Genomic DNA, 23,702 nt, shown 5'->3' with positions numbered 1-23,702 from the left:
AGGCTTTAAACATGTTTTGTGAATATTCAAAGTATAGTGGTTTTGATAAATACTTTTTAATTATATGGGGCACAAAGTCTCCCTCACTTGAGTCTGCCCTGTCTAACCCACTCTTATGTGGAATTGAAGAAAGAAAAAAGTAAAAGAGCCAGCAGGTGGTGAGTACTGCCGTGTGTGATGTAGGGTCTTCAGCACAGGATGAACGCTGTAAATTCCAATTACTGCAGTCCCTCTAAAACCTCTGTAAACCAACAATAAAAAATACATTAGCATTACATTACATGTCATTTAGCTGACGCTTTTATCCAGCGACTTAGCAGATCAAGCAGAATATTCTTCACCAATAATGCTACTACTGTTAATATATTTAATCAACATGTACATATACATCAATCATATGCTTATCAACAAGCTATCACCCATAACTAGTAATGATTTGTATACGAGGTATTAAATTCACATATCCATTACTACAAGCAAATATCTCAGTTGTTATTATTCATTTGTACCCTCATTACACTTTCAAAACATGCACAAGATTTTGTCCATTTGGAATGGTTGTTAAACATAAAAGTTATTTGTAGAATACTTTTAATAATACAAGTCAAACGAACAAATCATATTGCATTTAGCAACATGAATGTCAATAAAACTAACTTTACCACTTGCTGGAAAAATACGGTAATCAAGTTCATTCTGAATTTAGACTGTGGGATTGAAGTGGAAAATGTGATTGAACATTTTGAGCATACAACTTTCTTCAACATATTTCCATTTCAAACAGTGATGTGGTTTTAGTTCATGTTGTATGTAAAACACAATTTCCCTCATGCACAAAGACGACCACTAAAACATTTTGAATGCATTTTATTGGTTATACAAAGAGGGGAAGTTAGTTTTTCTTCAGTTGAACACTTTCGTGACTTTGCTTTGCAACACCGTGATTATCAACAATAAACAATAAAACCTGTAGTTTAATGTCATAGCATCAGATCAGGCTGTGGATACTATTTTACATCTTCCTAGGATATTATAGTTTATGTAATGTTAAATTGTGAGAAAGCGCTAGTTTAAAAATGTACTTTGTTTCTTAGCTCTTAAGCATTTATATTTAACAGTAGGTCAAAAAAACAAGTAAGGCTTAAGTCAACAAAGGCACAAGTATGAAAAAGAAATACGGCACTACCGCGAGCCTTCAACCCTGAATATAATCCTGAGTCATCGGAAGCTCACCGGTAGCATGTCTTATATAATGCAAATGCAGCTCTTCCACTTCATCAAAGCCCATATCGCATTCAACACACGGCCATTTAAAATCTCTCCACATGTGTGTTTCCTGTGACTCGCGCTGGTGCAGCCACTCTCCCATTTGTGATTCCAACTTGTCAGGTGGAACAGATTCAGCCCAGCCGAGTGCCGTTGACATCTGGAAGTGCTGCACAGGCTCTCCGCCATCCGACGCGTTCACGTGATGCCACATCGTATCATTTGCCGCATCATTTTCATCGCAGCCTTCTTCCTTTACCGGAAACTCCTCCGGGTCCGTCTCCGCGTGGCGCTCCTCTTTGACGGCGGCGGGCAGTAGCCTCTCTTCCATCTCTTCCTTCGTTGAGATATTTGCAGAATTCGCGATCCCCAGAGGGCTCCGGCTGGACTCAGCGTGAATCCTGCAATCCCATTTTTGGTGTGAAGTCAGATTTCCAGACAGGGTAAACATCTTCCCGCAGAATGTGCACTGGTACGGTTTTGCTCTGGTGTGGGAGGCGTAGTGGAGCCGGAGACGATGGCATGAGCCAAAGTCCTTGTGGCAAATATTGCACGTAAACGCCCCCGAATTGTGCTTCTTTGTGTGATTGTCTAGCCGCTCCTTATTTTTAAAGCCTCTGGTACAAATTGAACACCAAAACGGTTTCCGTTTATGAAGTCTGACGTGGTTTTGCCACATCCTCATAGTGGGGAAAACTTGGTCACACTGATCGCACTCAAGACTGGAGTTAAACGACCTGTGAACCCTCATGTGTCCGAGTAGCCGTGCTCGCCTGATGAACGATAGCCCACATTCTAGACACTGATGGCTCTTTAAACTCTGACAACTAGTATCCGGAGCTTTCTTGTGAGGTTTATCGTGCAGCATTTTGTGCTTTTTGAATGAACTGAAGTATGTGTAAGCCTTCCCACAGACCGAGCAGGCGTAGTGCTTTGGAAGCTGCCGGGAGGCTTCCCCACCTCGTGTCGAGCTCCAGAGGTTTGCCTGCAACCAACGGCTCTGATCACACCCATCCGCAGCCCCACCTGGGCCTCCGCCAGGGTTTTCTCCACGGTCTCCTCTCCCAGAATCCTGTTCAGCTTCAGGAATCATGTTGTCTCCCGTCTGAGCCTTCTGAGCCGCAGCCTCTGCCTCCTCATTATTATCCTCCTCTTCTTCTTCTTCTTCTTTATGGTAGTTATCCTCCTCCTCCTCTTCTTCGTCGTCGTAGTCATCATCCTCATCCACCTCCTCCTCCTCTTCTTTGTCGTCGTAGTCATCCTCCTCATCCACCTCCTCTTCTTTGTCGTCGTAGTCATCCTCCTCATCCACCTCCTCCTCCTCTTCTTTGTCGTCGTCGTAGTCATCCTCCTCATCCACCTCCTCCTCCAGGGCATGCTGGTGCAGGGGAGTCCTGAAGACGCCGCGCTGCGTAAACTTCAGTCCCCCGGCGTTGCATTCGATGCTGCACTGGTTGACTAGAAATGGAGGAAACGCCACAAATTAGACCTTTAACAAGTAAATATGTTGTCATTTCAAACATTTGAAGTTCATAAACCGCATCTGAAATGAACTGATTATAATAAACTATTTTCTGTCGTCACCCAGCTGGGTTCCTCTGTGTACGGCTGTTACTGGTAAAGCTGCCAGTGTTCAGTGTGAAACTTGAGTCGGGGTTCTTCTCTTCATTCACAAGTGAAGTGTAAATCATCTAAATCCATTTACATCTCAGCTTTGTGAATTTAATCTATCGTCGTATCACAATCTATCGTTGTGTTCCAAAGCGTTATGAAATATTAAATACTACAGCAGGAAACGGACTGAAAATAATTTAGAATCAAAGGGAAAGTAGTACATCTTTTTACTATTTGCCATTTCATTATTAACAGACTGAATGAGTAAATAATGTATTTGTTTTTTTTAACTAAGGGTTTATAATGCACCCCAAATATTTTATGCAACTTTGGTCTTAGAACCATTGATTACAAAGGTATCTTATCTTCAAACACAATTTGGATGAAATCCATCAATCCTCATACTGATGACCTCGCTAGTTACTTAACATTAACTTCTCAAACCTTTTTGTTACTGTTTATGTATTACAAGCAGCCTTTGTAACACTTTGGCCAGAGACTACACAAGCAACCTTCTGCAGTTTACATTTTTAGAGCACTTTAATTCTCCTTTGTTTTAGAAAACAGCAAGTTAAACAAGTAGTCAAACGGTACATTGGTCATCTCGGGGAAAAGAAATGAACATAAAAGTACAATACTTACTACATACTGTAAATACCCTTTTCCCCAATCCATAAGTGGAACAGTAAACTAACGACTATCCTATACGAACAAAAGTACTTTTTTAGTTGCAGTAAAAAAAAATAGCTTTTCCACAATTTAGAAATAGAACACTGAAAAGGAAAGAATACAGTAGCTTATACATCAATGCAAAATGTATTGTAAAATATAATACCAGTCGTTTGGACACATTTTCTCAATCACTTCAATGAGAAAGTGTGTCCAAATGTTTTATTTGTTTTTTTAGGTAGAACATGGCTGTTATTTCAAGCAGATTTTCTTTAACAGTTCACATAAGCAGTCCACATTTTTATATATTTAGTATTTCTCTGCGAAACCGTCGGCTTTCAAAATGGCACAATTAAAATTAGTACATATTTTTTAGTTGTGCAGAATCTTTCAATGCTCCATAAACTTTCAAATAAGTGTCTCAGCTCTTAATCCCGAGGACAAACGTGTACATGTACAAATACTCTGATACATCCAAATATGAATTAGCATAAATCGGGCCAGTAATCCACAATGAGATTAACTCTTGACACCTCTATTGAAAACGGGAACAAACAGTGGCTCATTTTTGACATTTCATTACTAGTTTATGGAAAGGGGTAATTCTTAAAACATTTTTACTTTTACTAATCCAGTGTAGAGGAAAGTAAACTGCTCTGCTGCACTTTTTTAGCCTTTTTAAAAAGAAAAAAAGATTTAAAAAAAAGAATCAAAACAATTCAGAAACTAAGAGGGAAAGCATGTTTCTATTTAGCCTAAGCACATGTCTAACACAGAAATGTGTAGTTAAAAACAACAACAACAAGAGCCCCCCCCAAACAAATAACGAAAATCCACAATCTGATGTGTCCACTTCATCTCTTTCCAGGTTGTATAATTAAATTCACTCCACGGGTATGTTCAATATAATGCTGGTGCAAATCGGTCTCTTGACAAAAAGTAGTTCCACATTCAAGGCAAGTAAGGCCATTGGGATCTCCTGAGGAGGCAGAGGCATGGGCATCACTCTGGCCCCTGTCCTCGCCCACACATTCCTGGTGATGGTCGATAAGGTCCTGTATTTCACTGAAGGTCCGGGGGCAAATGGAGCAGTGATAGGAGTCATTGTTGCAGTGCTGCGTCTCGTGCCTTTGCAACGCAGTCGGGGAGAGGAAGGCCTTGCCGCAGTGTTGGCACTTGTGGCTACTCTGCGACTGGCCGTCTGAGCTGAGTACCCACGACATCCTGCTGTTGTCGGCTTTCCAAGGCCCCGAGGTCATGGCGGCGCTGAGCCTCAGGCGCACCTCGTTGGGGAGACGATAGCGGACCTCGTCGTGCCAGGTCAGGTGTTGCTGCAGCTGGCTCTCGGTCCAGAAGCCGTGGCAGCAGAGGGCGCAACAGTAGGGCCGGCTCCTGGCCTTGGTCCTGTGGGCTTCCAGCTGTTCCTCGGTCTGGAAAGCTTTGCCGCACTTGTCGCACTTGAAGAGGCACTTGGCCGTGTGCTCCGACAGGCGGCTGAACGGTGGGGAAACCTCAGCCACGGTTTCAGGATTTGGAATCTCCCGTTTGCACTGGTGCCTCGTCTCCGGGCACACTTTTTTGTGGTCGAGGAGGACGGCCGAGGAACCGCACTGCTTCCCACAGTCGAGGCACGTGACGAATTTAGCAAACGGGGGGTCTGGACGGATTTTCTTCTTTCCTCTAGTTTTCCCCGTCAGCGACTGAACGACGTCACCTCCTGAGGCGACGGACTCTGTTTTGATGGCGGCCGGACCCTTGCTCTTCTTGCCTTTGGTCCTCTTGGCGTGGGCCTGCCACCTGTGGGCGCGAAGACCTCTTGCTTTAGCAAAGGTCATAGAGCAGAGGGGACACTGGTGGGCTTTTGGCCTCAAAGGGGTTGATGCCGTGGACTCCCTCCCGATCAGGTTGACGTGAACCGGTCCCGGGCCTGGATGATCCGCAGTGCGACTGTGCACATTTTCACAATGGGCAGCGAGAAGCGAACCTTGCTCGAATGTTTCGTAGCATTCCGGGCAGGAAAACTCGCTCGCGGCGTTTGGATCAGTGTGTGGCGCCGTTTTGGTGTGACAGAGGGGATTAAATATCTGGTGACGTCGGAAAACACGATGGTTGAAAAACGGTTTGCCACATTTGGGGCACTGAAAAGGTCCTTCTTCCGCCTTGTGGCAAAGAGAGTCCTCAGCCGCGGGCCGCGAGAGTTTCTTTTCTTTGTGCCATCTTTTGTGGGAGCCGAGGGCAGAGTTGGACATAAATCGACGGCCACATTCTGCGCAGTGAAATGTTCCTTTGCTTGGCTCTTCCTGCTTGTGTTTTTTAAGCATGACGGGCATAGCCAGTTTTGCTTTTGCTACGGATTTGTAATCCTCGGCATGAACTCTTTTGTGAAAATTCAAAGCTCCGACCACAGAGAAGCTCCGGTCACACTTTTTGCATTTGTATTTCAAATTGGTCGTACGCGGGTTCTTCAAGGCGCCTTCATGTGTTGGGATTTCCATGTCAAGCTCCACGTGGTCCATTTCCTTCTTAACATCAGCACGTACTGCAATACGCTGGGGGCTTTCCAGAGTAGCATCCACGTTATCTTTCGGCAAAGTTCGACAGGCATCATTTTCCGAGGGTTCTGTCTTGCGAGAAACCGCTTGACTGTCTCTTTTAATGCAAAGTTTTTGATGAGCCCGAAGAGAAACCTTGTTGTTGAAATGTGCGAGGCACGTCCCACACTGCAGATCCTCCAGCGACGATGGCGAGCGTCCAGTCTCGTACCCGTGGCTCTTCATGTGGAACTGGAGTGCTTTGGCCCGGGAAAACAGCTTCCCGCAGTCGGGACAGCTGTACGTGTTCTTTTTCAATTGCTCCACCTGATGCTGGAAGGACTTAATAGGCGGTGGGAGCAGCTGGTCGTTGTGCACGACCTGGTGTCTCAAGAGGCTCGAGAAAAGACGAAATGACCTGTTGCAGAGTTCGCACGTGTGGTTTCCGTTCTCGTGTTTTCGCATGTGCAACGCCATGATTCCCTTGTGTCGGAACTTTCTACCACACACGGGACACGCAACCTTGAAGCGGGGGTGTCCATTGACGGAGTGCACAGAGCTCGTGACCTCTTTTCTTGGCTTCAAATCTGTACACTGAGTGGGACTCTGCTTGTGGTGGGAGTAAGCTCCGAGAGACCAAAAGCCCTTCCCGCACTGCTCACAGTGATAAATCTTGGGGCCGAGAAGGGTTTTCTTTGGATTGTATTCTTTAACAACAGAGATGTTCTCCTTCTTTTGCGCGGCGCAGGTTCTCATGTGGTTGAACAAGCCAGCGGCATGCGAATAAGGCATCATGCAATCCGGGCACTGAAACTGTTCTCTTTTGGGATGGTGCAGCTGATGAGAGACTAAAGCAGACAACTGTGTGAAGCATTGGCCGCACTCATTACACGACAGAGTCTTCTCCTCTGAGCCCTCGGCCTCATCATTACTGGTGTTCTGAGGCTGTTGAATGTGACTGCAGTGTGCTGCATAGCTGTTGGCGTCTGACTGACCTTGCGTCTGCCGCTTTCTTTTACGAACGCCATGCCACATTCTGTGAACGCGCAGCGATGCAGGGCTAGAAAACCAGCGGTAACAGTCGGGACAATCAAATCTTTCTGCGGGCGCTTTATTCTCAGCTTCGCTGGCCGCACGCTTCTCGCCGGTTTGCTCAAAGTCAATTTCCACAATTTTCAAATCCATCTCTGGTTTTGGAGCTTCAACGTCGCCGTCATCCCTTACTTCCTGATCGGATTCACAGAGCAGCTCGAGGTCGGGATTGGGGTTTTGGATGAGCTCGTCCTCCGATTCACTCGCACTGATCACCTGTACGTTGAAGTCGCCGGGGTCATAACTCTCCACATCCTCATCATTTACTTCTTCTTCAGCCACACCGGTGGAGAGCACATTCTCTGACTCCACCGTGTCCGGCTCGGCCTCGTTTGCGTCGCTTTCCGTGGTTTCCTGCGGAGCTGGCAGAGGAGCATGCGTCGGAGCCTCCTTCTCCGTTTCTCTGAAAACGTCCGTGTGATGAAGCTGATGGGAGTGAAGTGCTGAGGCCCTGGAGAACTTCAGCCCGCAATCGCCACATTCAAATGCCTTCTTCTGCAGCTGACACACCTGGTGAAGAAAGGACTTGGCCGCGGTCTCGTCACTGTGCGCCGTGCGCTGATGCCTGTAGTAGAACGTTTGAGTCATAAATACTTTCCCACATTCCTCACACGGAAACCTGTTAGCAGAATCATTCGCGTGATTAGAATGCCATCGCTGGTGGTTGAAGAGGGCAATGTGGCCGCTGAAAGCCTTTTTGCACTCGCCGCAGTAAAACTCGTTGCAGCTTTTCTTTGGTTTGTCTTTCATTTCTTCCGGCGAGCATCGACTGTTGCGGCTAAAGCGCTGATGTGTTTTAAGGCGCAACAGCGCCGCAAAAGCTTTCCCACATGAACACTTAAAAGTCTTCTCAGGAGTATCAACCGTCTGGTTGTCACTGGGTTTGGCTTCAACATGCGACTCCTCCGCGTGGAACGCATCGCCCGAGCTCCTGTTTCGGGACTTAACTAATTTCTCCTCGTGACAGCGGCGGTGGGCATCAAGAGCGGAGGCACGGGAATAATTCCGCCCGCAGGACTCGCACTGGAACGACTTCTTTTTCAAATGTTCAAGGTCGTGGAAAACAGATTTTGAGGCTTGTCTGTGAGAGCGCTGATGGTTGAGGAAGTGTCCGATCACGCCGTAACATTTCCCACAGTCTGGACATTCATAGGTGTGTTGCTTGGTTATCCCGGGATTCGCTTTAATACTGGAGTCCTTTTGAGAGGTCTGACTGTGGCTCTTCTCCATGTGTGAGAGAAATTCACTTGGTTCAACAAATGACAGCGAACACCAAGTGCAGTAATGATCCGTTTCATGGTCCTTTTTCGCAGTATGTAAACCATCCAAATGGTTGACTAAACAGACACTTTGTTGTGGGTGCTGAAGTTGATGTTCCAAGTATGCTGCCTCCTCCCTGAAGCTCTCTCCACAATCACGACAGCAGAAAACCCCTAAAAATAGAAAGGGGAAAATAGGGGGTCAAAGCCACTCCTGTTTCCACAGAATCACAAAACAGAAGAAAAAACCCCACAAAAACAGAGGTGCAAATGATATCTTTATTTCCCAAAGATGATTGGAGTTCACATTAGAATTAGGAGTAGACTTTCCAAATCAAAATATCATAAGTTCTGAACAATCATATAAAATACTTTTATTGTACAGGTTGCAAATATATACAGCACTTAAGCCAAATGCATGAAGTGTAATTACCCAATTATTTTACACAACATGTTGCATTCTTCAATAGGCAAATCAAAAGTACCACATTGGAATACATTGTGGTGCTGTGCGACCTGTGAGACCTGCGCCAGAAAAAACATCTGTGCATCAAAGCTGAAGTCGCACTTAAGTGGAAAGTTTGGTCGTTCAAACACTACGGACATATTTATGCCCGTTAAAAATGTAATTGTCAGGAAGGCACAGCAATGAACCGACTGGTAGTCGGGGGTCTCAATATAGAAGGTAGGCGAGAACGCAACAACATTCAATATTTCATAGAATAAAAACATAAAACCAAGTACACAATATGCTCGGAGTACAAATAGTAACATTGTATGTTGCTTTACAAGCAAAATAGAGGCTTATAAAACTGGTTATTGTTCTCTTTAAAAAAAAAAAAAAACATAATTTAGAAGGCCATTGTGCCGCAACTTCAATGCTATAAGTCCTTATCAAATCAAAATATCTGAAAGCTGTAGGTTGCCCATGTGTTCTATTCCCAGAGAGTAATTAAGTATTACTTAAGTAGTATGGTTAATAAAACCTCTTTGTGAGGCATTATGCCCAATCAAAAATCACCTTGTCCGTGTGATATGCTGTCACTGGCCATGGTGCCAATTTGGCATTTCGTACATGCACTTTACATTCAAAATGTGATCTCAAGTGTGTGGTAATTGGTACCAGAGTGAATACTGAATACTGACTTTGTTAGTCAATGCAAGGTCGTATCTATCACACATCAAAGCTGCGTGTCAGCTTGGGCTGCGGCCGGGTTCACTGGGTTTGTATAATATACAGGACTGATCAACAGCTATACGGCCAAGGGTGAATCATAATGAATAATGCAAGTTACTGCCATTTTATGCGCATTTTTAGCGGTACGCTCCCCCCCAGTTTTCCCAAATTGCACTCATTTTGCATAATATTTCCATGTGCCCGCGGTGAGGTTCGCACAGGAGGTCACCGCGCCTGTTAACGTCACACACTGGTGTGTTAACGGTGCTAACGGAGTCGATGTTTAATTACGTGGCCACTGCTGGGTACTTACGATCAGCGGTGGCCTCAGCAGACGGAAAAACGTTGTTTTCTGATGCTGTGTCTCCATCGCGCGGGTCATTTTCAGCTCCGTCCTGGTTGGTCGCCGAGGCAGCAGCTTCGTCCATCTTGGCGTGGCGTGTTCGTTAATGCTAACGCTCCGCTTTCTTGAGTTCTTGTCGGGCTAACAGAAATTAGAAATAGAGTGTGTCTATCTAGTCCGTTTCCTCTTAGAAGGGTAGCATCTTGTAATGTTTTCAGCAATGCGAGTAATGGTGAAGCCAGCTAACGCTAGCTGTTGTACACATTAGCCCTGTACATCCGTCGGCGGAAGTGGATTCTTCTTCTTCTGTTTGTTCCGGTAACGATGGACGGTGGCCTGCAGGGATCAGGCCTGGAGTCACCTGCCTGGATGGAAAATATCTACTTTTGGAAATAAACAGACTGAGCCGCTTCTAACGTGTTCCATGCTAAATGAATCACAATCGTTTTCTTTCGTTGAAAACAAAAAAGGATATTGTATGGTAAAGGATCAGCGATTAAAATGATCATTTTAAACTATTAAACATTTTTCTAAAATATTGTAATATTTTTTCTCTGGTGAGGTTCTTTCAGACAGTCCTCAGGGGCACCTTAAACCGTTATGTAAATAAAGTACAGAAAGTAAATAAACATAGTTTGTGTGTTGTCTGTTTCCAACAAAGAAGCTCAGTTGTGCTATGAGAATTATGTAGTAATGTTATGAATGAATGAATAGGATTTGGTTTGAGGGACTCCAGTCCAAAAAAGAAAAGGCTGATTATTATTCGGAATTAGCCCTCATCAATCATGATGCATGTTTTCACAAAAAACAACCCCACACACATTCCATTCCAAGAGAATTTCTTTTAGCAAACCCAATGTAGAGGGGAAAACATTTAGAATGTTAAATATGAAACTTTCCAAACCAGGAAATCATTCTGTTTGTGGGTTTTTTAAGCATGAATGAGAACTCTATTCTATAGATGTAAAAATGTTGACGTTAAACCCTGAACTGGCCAGTCTTAACAAGTACTGCTCATCACAACATTGTAAACAAAGGCAAGTTTTATTTAAATCAATATATAGACGACATGGGAAATGTCTATTTCTTTCCATACTAAAACAGTGGGTAGAGGTAGAAGGGCACATGTTTTTAGAAACTTGAGACGATAAATGTTAAGACAAACAGGGACGCTTCTTTTTTGTACAAATGGACCGCTTGTTTATTTTACAGTAGTAATGCATTAGCAGTAATTTTCAGTCAATTATTGGGCTACCAAACCTACTCAAATGCCCATTGTAATGGCACAGGAGATGGGATTCTGTACTCTGCTAAATATATTAATGAAATGAAACCATTCAGTATTCACAAAAAAAATTGCATTGAACTCAAAAGTGGACTTTTATAAATATAGGTACATTCCAATCTGAAATAATAATTCTGAAGACATATTGCATGGTACTCACAGGTTTGCAGTAGGTGCTAAGTACTCCCACCTAGTATCTGTTATCTGAAATTAGTCAGTCAGTCATGAAAATTTTCCAGAAATTACTTGAATTTTACCAGACCGATTAGAGCATAATATACATTTTACATCATCAGTTTGTCTTATCATAAATATTACTGACATATTTTCACATAAATGAAAGTTGAATTTACTACAAAATTCACTATTTGACAACAATGTTGTCAATCATTTTGTAGAGACACTTTTTCCCTGTATTTTTCTCCCAATAAGCAATTAACGGATAACTCTTACCGTGAAATACCTTTACATGTAACCGTGACATTATGTTTGCACTCGTTTTTGACGAAATCACCATGTGAGATATTTGGACCCAGCCAATAGCATTGTGACTACAAGTCCTTCTCAACGGGAAGTGTGTGTGTAGTCGACTGTAGGTTCTGACACAAGTAATGAGAAAAAAACAACCGCCCAACCCTCTTCTCCTCAAAAGCAAACACAAAAGCAAACACTTTTAAAAAAAAAAAGGTAGCTTAGAAATTGTTGCTCTGTGTTTTTGGAGTGAGGTCACGTTGTCGAGCCGACCTTAAGCACAAACTATGCCTACAATACCAAGACAGCAGACATGCACACTGTACTCATAAAAGGCACACATTATACTTTACATGAAGAAACACAGTTAAATGATTCAGGACAAATGAAGAGAACTATAAAATAATTAATATTATGCAAATTGAAAGGCTGTTGGCAATAAATGGAACGTAGACTGTAGAACTATATGAATCTTCCGCCCTCAGGAGTTGCTTGGACCGGTTATTTGGATAACTTGTGTGCATTTCAAAAAGGGAAAACTAATGTAATGAAATTATGTTAGTATTGGAATTTGTCGCTGAACAACTTTAAATGTGATGTAAAGTGTACAGACTAAATCAGTTTTACTTTTTTGTTTCTAATCATCATCCACTCAAATGAGGTTCCGCTGAGTAAAAAATATAAAAAATAAATCTTGGTGCTAGTGTAGAACTGTCAAATCTCTCCTTGTGCATGTTGCAAATAATGCATTTGTAGATCTAGCTCCCGGGGAAGAGAACACCCGCATATCATGCACTGAAGAAGCCGTTCTGGGCCGAAAGGCAAACGGGGTCCAAGTTTGTGAGGTTCCGTCTGTGTGGCGAGCTGAGGTAGGGGCAGCGTCTGCGTTATGTGTGGCCTTTCGCTCATTACCGCCTGTGGTGCAAAAAAAATATTTGGGTGTGGGGGTCTTGAGAGTGTGACAGAGTGAAGAGGGTGTGGGCCAGGCAATGCAAGGGGAGGGAGCGGAGGTGTGAAGAAAGGAGGCGGCTGGTTGATGATTATTTGAGTGCCCGTTACCATTGGCTGTTGCTGCAGCTCCTTTCCACTCCCCGGTTTGAGTTGCCCAGTAAGCAGCGTCTGATTACTTTGGAAGCCCCATACTGGCGTTCCCAACCCATGGCCAAAACGATGAGGCTCGTATTGAATGGAGATGGGAACCTTCTGCGCCGTAGTGGGACTCTGCACATTGACCCAAGCGGACGGCACCTGCTTTTGCTGCAGCTGAAAATCTTGGCCATGTAACAATTTCTCAGGATTTATAGTCTTTGGAATTCCTGGTGGTGTTGGTATGTCCCACAAGGTGCTACCCACCCCGTGAGAAATGGGAGTAGGAATTGGCACAACACTGTTTTGGTCGACTGGAGCTGAGGTGGACACGCCCGCTAAGCCGGAAACCCACGGCTTCTGCAGCTCACAGCCGTTCCACGGCTTCTCCGGCTGGCTAACAGTCGACAGCATAACTTGAGAGTTACCTACGTCCCAACTGGCAGTGTCCTCCTTAGGCGGTGTCGAGGGCTCTTTTTGTATCAACACCGGGGGGGCGCCTACCCATCTTGGCAGCTGAATGTCTTGACCCAGCTTATTTGGAGGGATCTGTGAATTTGCGAGCAGAGAAGGTCTGATACTCCACAGAGCCGCCCCGTCTATGTAAGATGAAGGAAGAGGAAAATTGTGTTGCAAGGAGCTTGTGGAGGCGAGCGCTGTGGTCGCGGCGGCCGTGGCACCCCAAGTGACCGGCTTGTGCTGCCTGTGCTGCTCCATCTCACTCACTTTCGACGCGCTGGATTTGTTTGGCACTGCGGTCATGAGCGAGCTGACAACTGCAGCTGCGCACTCCCTCATGCGCGGCGACTGTGAACTCCGAGCAGATGTGGGACCCGACAGAGTCACTAAAGGGCTGTCTGCCCAGCTCGGACCCCTCTGATGGTGCTGCTGCGAGGCCGCCTGCGTCGGCGGACTGTCAAACTGGGTCTGTTGCGGAGCTGCTTGTTGCTGCGACGACGGGACCGGCATCACCTCTCCGCCGTCCACCTTCCACTGCACTGGCTGAGGGTGCTGCTCGGGCGGCCACCGCTCCTTCTGGTCTCGCCCGTGCGTGTCCATGCGAGGCGCAGGTACCGCGGCCTGCGGCTGGACCGCCTGTCTGGGCAGCTCGGCATCCCTCGGTGCAGAAACCGGGTACGGAGATTGCAGGGGGCCGACCATCCCGGAACTTCCGAACGGCCTGGACCAGCCCCACGTGGGCCTCGCCCCTCGCCTCCCCCTGCTGCCTCTGCCTCTCGGCCTGGTGCCCAGTGGGGAGGAAGGGTACTGGCTGAAACCCTGGCGCTTGCGCACATGGATCTTCTGGTGCACTAGCAGGCTGCTGAACCAAGAAAAACTTTTGTGACACTCATCGCAGCGATGAGGTCGGTCTCCCGTGTGCGTGTTCATGTGATCCCGGAGCAGGTAGGCCAACCCGAAGCTCTTGTCACACAGGTCACACTTATGTGGTTTGTCACCGTTGTGTGATAACATGTGGTGCTGAAGTTGGGTCTCGTCGCTGTAGCCTTTGCGGCAGCTGGTGCAGCGGAACGGTTTTTCCTGATGAAGCTTTTGGTGGGTTTTCATGTTCTGCAGGAAGGCAAAGTCCTTCCCGCAGTCAGGACATTTGTATGGCTTCTTGCCCGTATGGATGATGAGATGCTGCTGCAAGTAGCTACCAAATCTAAAGCCCTTGCCACACACTTTGCACTTGTAAGGCTTGTCCTTGGAATGTATGCGCATGTGCAGCTCTAACACTGAACGGTGGCGGAAGGTTTTTCCACAATCTGAGCACTTGTAGGACCTGATACTGATGCCGTCGCCTCTCCATTTCCCCTGTACATCGTCACTACTTAACGGAGTTAACTGATTTGGAGTTGGTGTTGCCGCCTTCTCTGAATGTTGTGCTATAGATTTGTGGACACTTAACAGATGCATATTTAAACTAGATTCATCCCGATAGACGGATGGGCAGTGGGGACAGATGTGTCCCTTTTCCCAGTTCTTGTTGATTTCCTTGGGGGCTCTGGGGGTCCTCTCCAGCGTCTCGTACTCTGCCTCGTGAACCAGCATGTGGGCCCTCAGGTTAGCCGGCGCGGAGTAGGTCTGGGGACAAAGAGGGCAGTTGAAGGTGCGTTTCGCTTCCTCGCACAGGTGTGCGTTCTCTTTTCCCGGTCGTGGAACGGCCTCTTGTGCGGACGTGGGTGCTGGCTTGCTCGGCTCTTTGGCGGGGGGGTTGTTTTTGCGCAGCCTGTGCTGGCGGCAGTGGGCCTTCATGTTCTGGGCAAAGGCAAATGTTTTGTCGCACTCGGGGCAGCGGAAGGGCTTCTTGCCGGTGTGCAGGTACTGATGCTGATGGAGGAGGCTGCTGTACTTGAAGGCCTTGCCGCAGATGTTGCACAGGTGAGGGCGCGTGTTGTCCGTGTGCCTGCGACGGTGGTCCTCCATGACGGAGTAGTGTTTGAAAACCAAGCCGCACTCGGGGCATTCGTAAGGCTTCAGGGCGGCGTGACCTCGCCGGTGGCAGCGCAGCGCCACGCTGCTCGGGAACGTTTGGCTGCACTCCTGGCACGCGAAGACGACGTCCGTGGAGTGGAGCCTCATGTGCTTCGTGACCGACACCTTAAACTGGAACTCTTGGCGGCACAGCGGGCAGTGGTAGGGCTTTTCTACTACATTGCAGCAGCTGTGTTCCCTCAGCTTGCCCACCGCAGAGAAGACCACCTCGCATTCCGCACACTTAAAACGACCCTCCGCCGCCGCCTGCATCGGAGTCTGCAGCTCCTTCTTTGGAGCAACGAGCAGTTCCTCCTTCTCTCTGTGTTCATTCCTGTGTTTGATGAGGCCGGTGCGGTGCTGGAAGGTGAGGCCGCACTCTTTGCAGGTGAGGGGCGTCAGCTCGTCCTCGTGCGCGTGGAAGTGACGGTGGAGGTTGAACGTCTCGCGGCGGGTGAACCTCTTGCCGCACTCTTTGCACACCAAACGGCACTTTTTGGGCTTGGCTGTTAAATAGGCCTCTTCCTCGACTCCCACCATCATCTCCTCCTCCTCCTCGTCCTCCTCCTTCACCACCACGTCCACCTCTCCCAGCGGCTGCTCGGCGCTCTTCTCATCGCTCTCCTCCGCATCCACAGGGGCTGTCTCACCGGCGGGGGGATCCTGCTGCGACCCCCGGGCACCGGCTGGGGCATCGCTGAGGTCTGGGGAACAAAAGGGAACAAAAGCCCGTCACTAATATGACTCAAACTAATAACTTAGCAAACAGGTATCAACAGTAGTAGCAGCAGGATGCTAGCTGATGTTGTAATGTTACTTGCGTTTAGCGGAGTTGACATACGTTGCTGAGCTGCAGCTCGGGTTAGCCTGGAGGCTAAAGCTAACAGTCAAAATAATAATAATAATAAACATTAAGAACGTTCGCGTACCACGCGTGTCGTCTCCCTCCTCGTGTGCCTGCGCCTCTCGGTCGCAGTCTTGCGTCTCGCACCAGTCCACCGCGCGCTGGTCGCTGTCACAAGCCTCGGCCATCTTTTCAGCAGATTTTAAGTCCTCCGGTGAACTGCACGTCGTTTTTTCGGCTCCGGCGCCGGACTCGACGCTCACGTCAGAATGGCCGGAAACACCGCAGCCGTCCGGAGCCACGGTCCGCTCGTCGCGAGGGCTTTCCGCGGGTTCGTTTTGTGTCGTTGCATCCTCCCGGTTTAAGCCGAATCCCGACTGCGCCGCATCGGTCTTCTCACCAGATGTTTCCGCCGCCTCCTCCGCAGGGCATTGCTGTCGTTTTGGAGACTCCGACGGGTCTACGGCGGCCATGTTTCACCCATGCACCCCCTCGTCCAGGACACACAAGGATCACGCTGGCGGATCCCAGCCAGCCGGAACGGGGAACGTTTCCGGTCAACCCTTTCAAAATAAAACAGCCTCTACCGACAAATAGCTGTGGTTAAAGTCTGACGTTTTAATTCGAAGTTTTTTAACTATACATTTCCTTTTCTGCAACTTCTCTGGTTGTCTTGTTTCTGCATATCAAACACGCTTCACAATATAAATAAACATTTTCACGGGACAAATCCGCATGTCATTAGATGAATTTATTTTGCAGTCCATGTCTGACTTTTATTAAAGTGTAGTTACAGTTCAGTCGATATCTACAAGATTGTGCAAAACTACGTAGATGAGGGCAATACGCGGTTTCTTTGCAACTATCTACAAACACATTCATCATACTGCATGCAATATTAGAATAAATAGCCCCTACATACTCATGTATGCTTTTAAATTTCCTAAACATGTGAATCAAAAGTTGGATGCATACTTTGCTGTTTATGCCAGAAGGTTTTACTGTTTTTCATCAAAAACTGGCAAGACTTTAAAATGTAGCACAGTTGCCTTAAAGCACACGGAACCGAAAACAGTAACTTTGTTGTCAACCAAAGCAGTGAAAGACTTTTTCATAAAATTGTTAAAAAGCACAAGCATACATTAGCAGGTAAGTACAATAGCCGTTTAACTACCATATATGGTAACAACTGCAGATAATGAGTACTTTATGATAATGTAGTTAAGTTAATCAGGAGCAATGAGACATACTGAACTAGTAGAAGCATCACGAGCTGTGCAGTTTGTCTGAATGGCATGTACAGTGACATGTATTTTAACACCAGCACCTACAATATGTTGTTGTCTGTGTTTTTAAGGTTCCAAGTTGTCATTGACTCCACAAGGCAGGAAATCTTTTAGAAATCTGAGGAACCAAGCTCCTGTTAAGGCCACCCTATTATCCCGCGTTTCATTCACTTCATTCCTCTATTGAGACAAACTAAAGTGTTCTGATTTGAGGTGAGAAGTAAAACTCCAAATAACATTTTTACAGAAATGCTGTCGATTTTGAAACGCCCAATATGCATCACGCGTACTTTCAGTTTCTAAGTGCTTTATCCTCAGCGCCGCCTTCTGCGCCGGTGATCAACGGCTCTTCCTCGCCGAGGCCTCTGAACACTTCCATTTGTGTGGGTCGGTGGTTCAGAGGGACAAGTGCCATGTATTTCAGGGGACGATGGTGCAGGAACCACCGCTGCAGCTGACTGATTATTTGAATGCTGGGGGACTTGTGGCAACTGCTGGACTACATGTGGCTGATGCTGATGTTTTAGTTGTGTTTGCAGTGGTGCTTCAATCCTCTGTTGTTGCTGCTGTTGCAGTGGTTCTGTGTGTTGCAGCAGCTGCTGCTGAGCTGGCTGTGACTGTAAGTGCTGTTGAGATGTTTGCGACCGGTGTGGTTGTTGTACACAATATTGCTGGGGTTGTTGCTGGGCCTCAAGCACTCCCAACAGCCTTTGCAGGAGAACATTATTTTGTTGTAGACTGGATGCTAATGCCTCTTGCGAAGCAACAAGTGTTGTCATGTCCTGCCTAAAACCGTCCCCAAACTCCTGCAGACTTTTTTCCACCCGGTTTCCCAGTTGAATTGCTGCTTCCCCCAACCCTCGTAGCTCATCTTCAAGCCAGGAGCTGCGTGGAGGGGCTTCAAGAGGACCCTGGTGTGCTCCAAGTGAAGGCTGAGGACTGCTGGGCTGGGGGCTGCCGTTGAGAAAAGGGGCACTGTAGAGGGGCGAAGGAGGCAGCCATCGTTCTGAAGGAGGGGGTGGTCCTATGCCCAGACCCAGTCCTAAACCCAGTTTATCTTCCATGCTGTTCTCGCCTGGCTCGCACTCAGATTCTCCCAGCTCTCTGTCTTGCTCAGGATTGTCCTCATCTTTTTCTAAACCATCTCTCTCTGATCCTTCCACTCCCATACCTGCAAAACATATTGTCAGTGGACAGAAGTAGGTATTAGTCTCTATCTATAAAATCAACAAAAAGAAAACCAGTCAGTTATCTAAATTACCTGTATCAGAGTCGGGGAAGCATGGGAAACTGGGCTTTGGTCTGGTGCTTTGCTTATGCCTGGTTTGTGAAAGTCTTGGACTAGTCTGGGAAGGACGGCCAAGCATTGAGGCTCCTCTGCTGGATGGCAGGTAACAGCTGCGGTGGCGAGCATCCGCTAGCCTGCCTCCATTGCGTCTCTTTAAATCGTCCCAGCGCTTTTTGACCTCGCGGAGGGTGCGCGGAACTCTGGACACGGCATTGACTCTCTCTAGGATTCCTGCCCAGATGCGCTCTCTCTCCCGCCGCCGAAGCCTCCCCGCAGGGCCAAAAAGTTCTCCTTCACACCGAGTGACCTCCGACACTAACACCTCCAGCTCTGCTCCGCTGAAACGACTCTTTCTTTTTCCTGCACCGCCAGCAGCCAGCGCAGCTGACATGGCTCTGTCTGTAGAGGGACAGGTGAGCAAACAGCCCATAAGGGAAAAAGGGTAAATATCAAGTGAAACTAAATATACTATGTGAGGGACAGATAGGTGCCGCAGTGCCAATCTTATTAACGGTATTTCCACTCTATTACCACAATACACATACATTACCAGTCAAAAGTTGAGAAAGTGTGTCCAAACGTTTTATTGGTGCTGTACAACTACTTTTGTACTAGTACCACTACTACCTTTTGGAACGAAATGGAGCATTGGGAGCACAATAGCATAATTTATCCCAAATGTTTCCATGATAAAACATTACCAATAATTAAATAATAGTATGTGTCCTGTTGCCATTAGGACACACAAAACATTATCAAATAAACAAGGAAATATGCAGTCCAATGTCCCATTAGGGTCTCACTTTGTTACTTTGCTTACTTTGTTCAATGGACAAGAGTTCATCTGAGGACATGCCGGGTGTCATGATGTTGGGATGCACCACCACCACGTTGAAGGGGAGTCCCCCGGGTAATCCACTGCCCTGGTCGCAGCTGCCATCCGAGTCTTCATCCTCCCTGGGGAAGCCGTTTTCTGAGGCCCCCCCTCCAAAGGGTCCCTCCGGAGACTCCACTTTGATGTGCATGGGAGGTGATTGCTCGTACAGCAGCCCCCCCTCCTCGTAGTACTCAGTCATGGGTCAGATGTGAATCACAGCAGAACTGACTGGCGGGCCAATTCTGATACTGGCAGCTGCTGCCCCATTAACACGAGTTCAAGGTGTCACCAAACCCACTGCTAAAGACATTACAACTCTTCACAATACTGCACCCGGTGATTATAAACCTATTTGGCTACAGCTGCTGAGGAAATACAGAGTAAAAGTACCCTTTAATACTTTCACCACTAATATTACAGTAAATCAGGACATTGTCGCCTTTTAGTTGGAGATACTATCATATTGTCTAAGTAGCGCACAAAGTCCACAGACTGTTATGGCTAAAAGAGGCTGCCGCTTGAATCCATTTGTCTCATTTGCATTTGTTCTAATATGTTAAAGCAAACATAAATGCGCGGTGTAGAAACACCCGGGGAGACTAAGAGCTACATCGAAACGTCCAGTTGTCCTACAGTGAGATGCACCTTCAAGGCGGAGAATCGCCTCGAGAGCTGAAAGGAAACAAGGGAACATAAGTCTGTTGACAAATGTGGAGCATTTTCAAATAATGTGTCCGTTTTTTTATTAGTGACGATGAATTCTGTGTTCTGTCGCATCGATGCGCATTTTTTTCTGCACCACATCCGCAATGGTTGCGCATTCGGCATACATTAGGTGCATATCTTCTAACTAGCTGTTAGCTAACAGGCTATCACAGTTTGGGGTAAAGCAGCAGTGTGAACAGTCAACGCGACATCTGCTGAGCAGACGAGATCAAAAAGTCAACGCGTTTGGTGTTCTTACCTCATAACAACTGCACATGGCTGACAAAACAAAACCAAAACACAATTGGTGCAGCTGTTAGCTCAGCAGCCGATACACACACTAGAGACAGTCGCTTAGTCATGACGTCACTGAAGGGGTCTGTTCAGGACCAATCAGAGTTGGGGGACGTTAAACGTCAGTGCAGCTCAGCTAATTTTCGTTTTCAATTTTTGAATTCATAGGACGATACATGTCCCTTTGTCCTAACTAATGTGTCTAAGGAAATTGAGACAGCAAATATGTTTTCACACCTCAAATCAATTATTTGAATATATTATCAAGTTACCGTAAAGCAGATCCGCAAAACTCGTTTTGTTTACAGGTTCTTTAAAGTAGTGAAAGTAGTGTTAATTGACAATGAACTCAATATAGCAAATGTCAAAAAATCAATCAATCAAAACTGTATTCCAGACTCAGGGTTCAGATGAGACAAGACAACCAAAAGAGAAAGAAAAATGAAAAATACATACACAAAACAAAAAACAACACAGTGCTCCAGGCTCAGCAGTGACTTAGAGACATCTGTACCAATATCTGCACAGCTGGGACTGGTAGCATGTACGAAGGCTTGTGTTTGCTACAAGCAAAATGATTTCATTGTCAGAGTCATTGAGTCTGCAAATCCATGTATACATACGATTTCTCGCGACAGTAAGAAAGTATTGACTCATGAATGCACAAATAGTCTCTTTAATAATATTCTCATGGCATCACTGTACGCGACTTAAAATCTTTAAGTACACAGTTAAGTTTAACTTTGCAGTGGTGTACAATATGCTCTGAACAGAAAAATATTCAATCCATCGGTACACATACTAGACTTGCGTGAGAGAGTGTCATGTGCATACATTCTACGACACTGCTTATCATTATCATCTGTCGTTTGTTCTGTTAAGAAATGTCCGAGATATTTTACTTCAGAACTAAGATTAAGACTAAGATTTTTACCAGACGATTTGAAGTATATGGATTTTAGACATTTGTCCTCTTCTACAGATCAACATTTCACTTTTCCTACTATTGTATTCAATATCATATTCATCACCACAACTTTTACATATACCAAGGAGCTGCTGGACTAAACTCCACTATATATATATATATATATATATAGTTTACTAAAGTATTATCAATACTGCGCCCAGTACTACAGATTTTCCATTGCTTGGACAGAGAACTGGGGACAAACTTCCCTCCCTGTCAGACACCTTTGCTAATACCTTTGCTACTATTATAGTATCTAGGAAATTAAGATTAAAATATTACATTAATTGAGTTACTGGCTATAACAATTGCTGACGATGCAAATGGGTAGTATATACATTGTGTAATTAAATGCAATCAATTTAATGAAGATCAACATAAAAATGTATCCCTAGTAATCTAACTGTAAACTTAAACGTGAGAAATTCTTTTGAAGACTCGTGGAAAAGCACATGTTCTGCTTTTGGAGCATGCTGCTCTTTCCCAGGTTGGATAATGTTTGATCATTGTACTATAGGTGCATGGAAAAGTCCTTGAGATAGAGATAGATAAGAGAACAGTCTGCCTCTATATAAACCCACGGCATCTGTTTTCGTTGTGTGTAAAATCAGTAGGAGCATCATGAAGCAGCTCATTCTTCTAGCCCTCTTTGCTGCAGCCTGTAAACCTCAAAAATTATATTTACATGGTTTCCAGTGAGGGGATTTAAATATTTTAAAGTAACTCACTGTTTGTGTTTCAGTTGCTGCTCCCATCGAGGATGACAAGATCGTCGGAGGCTACGAGTGCAGAAAGAACGCTGTGGCCTATCAGGTCTCCCTGAGCTCCGGCTACCACTTCTGTGGAGGCTCCCTGATCTCCAGCACCTGGGTGCTGTCTGCCGCTCACTGCTACAAGTCGTAAGGACACACATTTCATTTGACGCACACGTCTTCCTCTGTCGTTCTAGTAGAACGTTTCGTGGTTTAAGATGAGCAGCATTTTCTTTCAACATGAAATGACCTACAGGTGCAAAGTCGGGTTGCTTACCTGCTGTTAAAGGCCCGTGTCTCTCTCTGCAGCCGTGTCCAGGTGCGTCTCGGTGAGCACAACATTGCTGTCAACGAGGGCACGGAGCAGTTCATCGACTCCGCTAAGGTCATCCGTCACCCCAGCTACAACAGCGGCAACCTGGACAATGACATCATGCTGATCAAGCTGAGCAGGCCCGCCTCCCTGAACAGCTACGTCGGCACCGTGTCCCTGCCCTCCAGCTGTGCCAGCTCTGGCACCCGCTGCCTGATCTCTGGATGGGGCAACACCAGCGCCACTGGAAGTCAGTAGCACATGCAGTCAGAGCTGCAAAGCACTCAAAGTGCATTGTGGGGGCGGAAACGCTTACATCTGCTCTCCATCTTTCTCTCAAGGCTACTACCCTGATCGCATGATGTGCCTGGATGCCCCCATCCTGAGTGACAGCAGCTGCAGGTCTGCCTACCCTGGACAGATCACCTCCAACATGTTCTGTGCTGGATTCATCGAGGGAGGCAAGGACTCCTGCCAGGTACCAGCGGAAGTCCTCACCACGGTTTCCTAGCGCATCAAACGGTTCAACGTGTCCCCTTACGTTTTGTCCTTTCCACCTGTGTGCTATCAGGGTGACTCTGGCGGCCCCGTGGTGTGCAACAATCAGCTGCAGGGAGTGGTGTCCTGGGGTTATGGCTGCGCCCAGAGGAACAATCCTGGAGTCTACGCCAAGGTCTGCAACTACACCTCCTGGATCCGCAGCACCATGTCCTCCAACTAAAGCAACTTTAATGGAAGCAACTTTGATCCCAGGAATGTTTTGCTGAAATAAATGATGATCAACCGCATTATCGTTTGTTTTGTGCTTTTCAAATACCTGTTGCTGTGTTATTAAATATCAAGAATCTATCTGAAATGACCAGTTCTGACAACCATGAACAAGAGTTTTAAAGTAGATCGCTTCAAGTTTACACAAGATGACACCTTGCATTACTATTCACAAACTGATAACAGCCTCAGTAATATTGATATGCCACTTAATGCCATTATTTGTGGCAAGATTAACTGCAAAGATCGGTTATCTTTGCATAATGCGTTATACAATTGTCAGTTGTTTAATAAATAGCAGTGAACCATTCTGCCAAAAAAATAGCTAAGCAAGATA

General features: G+C 46.2%; 3 protein-coding genes and 1 long non-coding RNA gene across 4 annotated transcripts; 2 read left to right on the top strand and 2 right to left on the bottom strand.

Annotated features, from left to right (window-relative positions):
- Positions 1-850: 850 nt before the first annotated feature.
- LOC120810774 (uncharacterized) lies at positions 851-10,264 on the bottom strand. The gene is made up of 3 exons (XM_078094151.1): positions 9,922-10,264; positions 4,406-8,605; positions 851-2,724 (listed from the first exon to the last, which is right to left on the bottom strand). The coding sequence occupies exons 1-3, from the start codon at positions 10,034-10,036 to the stop codon at positions 1,196-1,198; spliced, it is 5,844 nt and encodes a 1,947-aa protein (XP_077950277.1). The 5' UTR covers positions 10,037-10,264; the 3' UTR covers positions 851-1,195.
- Positions 10,265-10,979: 715 nt separating this feature from the next.
- LOC120811112 (uncharacterized) lies at positions 10,980-16,658 on the bottom strand. Its single transcript, XM_040166278.2, has 2 exons — positions 16,198-16,658; positions 10,980-15,972 (listed from the first exon to the last, which is right to left on the bottom strand). Exons 1-2 carry the CDS (start codon positions 16,583-16,585, stop codon positions 12,422-12,424), a joined length of 3,939 nt encoding a protein of 1,312 aa, XP_040022212.2. The 5' UTR covers positions 16,586-16,658; the 3' UTR covers positions 10,980-12,421.
- On the top strand, positions 16,310-16,842 carry LOC144389693 (uncharacterized). Its single transcript, XR_013453837.1, has 2 exons — positions 16,310-16,443; positions 16,540-16,842. It is a non-coding gene; the product is annotated as an uncharacterized LOC144389693 (long non-coding RNA).
- A 5,284-nt stretch (positions 16,843-22,126) lies between these two features.
- On the top strand, positions 22,127-23,385 carry LOC120811143 (trypsin-3). Its single transcript, XM_040166333.2, has 5 exons — positions 22,127-22,193; positions 22,275-22,431; positions 22,594-22,847; positions 22,939-23,075; positions 23,169-23,385. Exons 1-5 carry the CDS (start codon positions 22,154-22,156, stop codon positions 23,316-23,318), a joined length of 738 nt encoding a protein of 245 aa, XP_040022267.1. The 5' UTR covers positions 22,127-22,153; the 3' UTR covers positions 23,319-23,385.
- Positions 23,386-23,702: the final 317 nt, after the last annotated feature.

This window comes from Gasterosteus aculeatus, chromosome 20 (assembly GCF_964276395.1).
Source record: "Gasterosteus aculeatus chromosome 20, fGasAcu3.hap1.1, whole genome shotgun sequence".
Classification (NCBI taxonomy): domain Eukaryota; kingdom Metazoa; phylum Chordata; class Actinopteri; order Perciformes; family Gasterosteidae; genus Gasterosteus; species Gasterosteus aculeatus.
This window is presented reverse-complemented; position numbering and strand designations above follow the sequence as displayed.

Bases quoted from the DNA above. Each gene is read 5' to 3' on its own strand.
- LOC120811143 (XM_040166333.2), top strand. From the start codon at position 22,154: ATGAAGCAGCTCATTCTTCTAGCCCTCTTTGCTGCAGCCT. The intron at 22,432-22,593 runs GTAAGGACACAC...CTCTCTCTGCAG, and splicing joins GCCGCTCACTGCTACAAGTC to CCGTGTCCAGGTGCGTCTCG. The intron at 22,848-22,938 runs GTCAGTAGCACA...CTTTCTCTCAAG, and splicing joins CAACACCAGCGCCACTGGAA to GCTACTACCCTGATCGCATG.
- LOC120810774 (XM_078094151.1), bottom strand. From the start codon at position 10,036: ATGGACGAAGCTGCTGCCTCGGCGACCAACCAGGACGGAGCTGAAAAT. The intron at 8,606-9,921 runs GTAAGTACCCAG...TTCTATTTTTAG, and splicing joins TGCTGAGGCCACCGCTGATC to GGGTTTTCTGCTGTCGTGAT. The intron at 2,725-4,405 runs GAAGTGGACACA...CTCCATTTCTAG, and splicing joins TATACAACCTGGAAAGAGAT to TCAACCAGTGCAGCATCGAA.
- LOC120811112 (XM_040166278.2), bottom strand. From the start codon at position 16,585: ATGGCCGCCGTAGACCCGTCGGAGTCTCCAAAACGACAGCAATGCCCT. The intron at 15,973-16,197 runs GTACGCGAACGT...TTTGTTCCCCAG, and splicing joins GGAGGGAGACGACACGCGTG to ACCTCAGCGATGCCCCAGCC.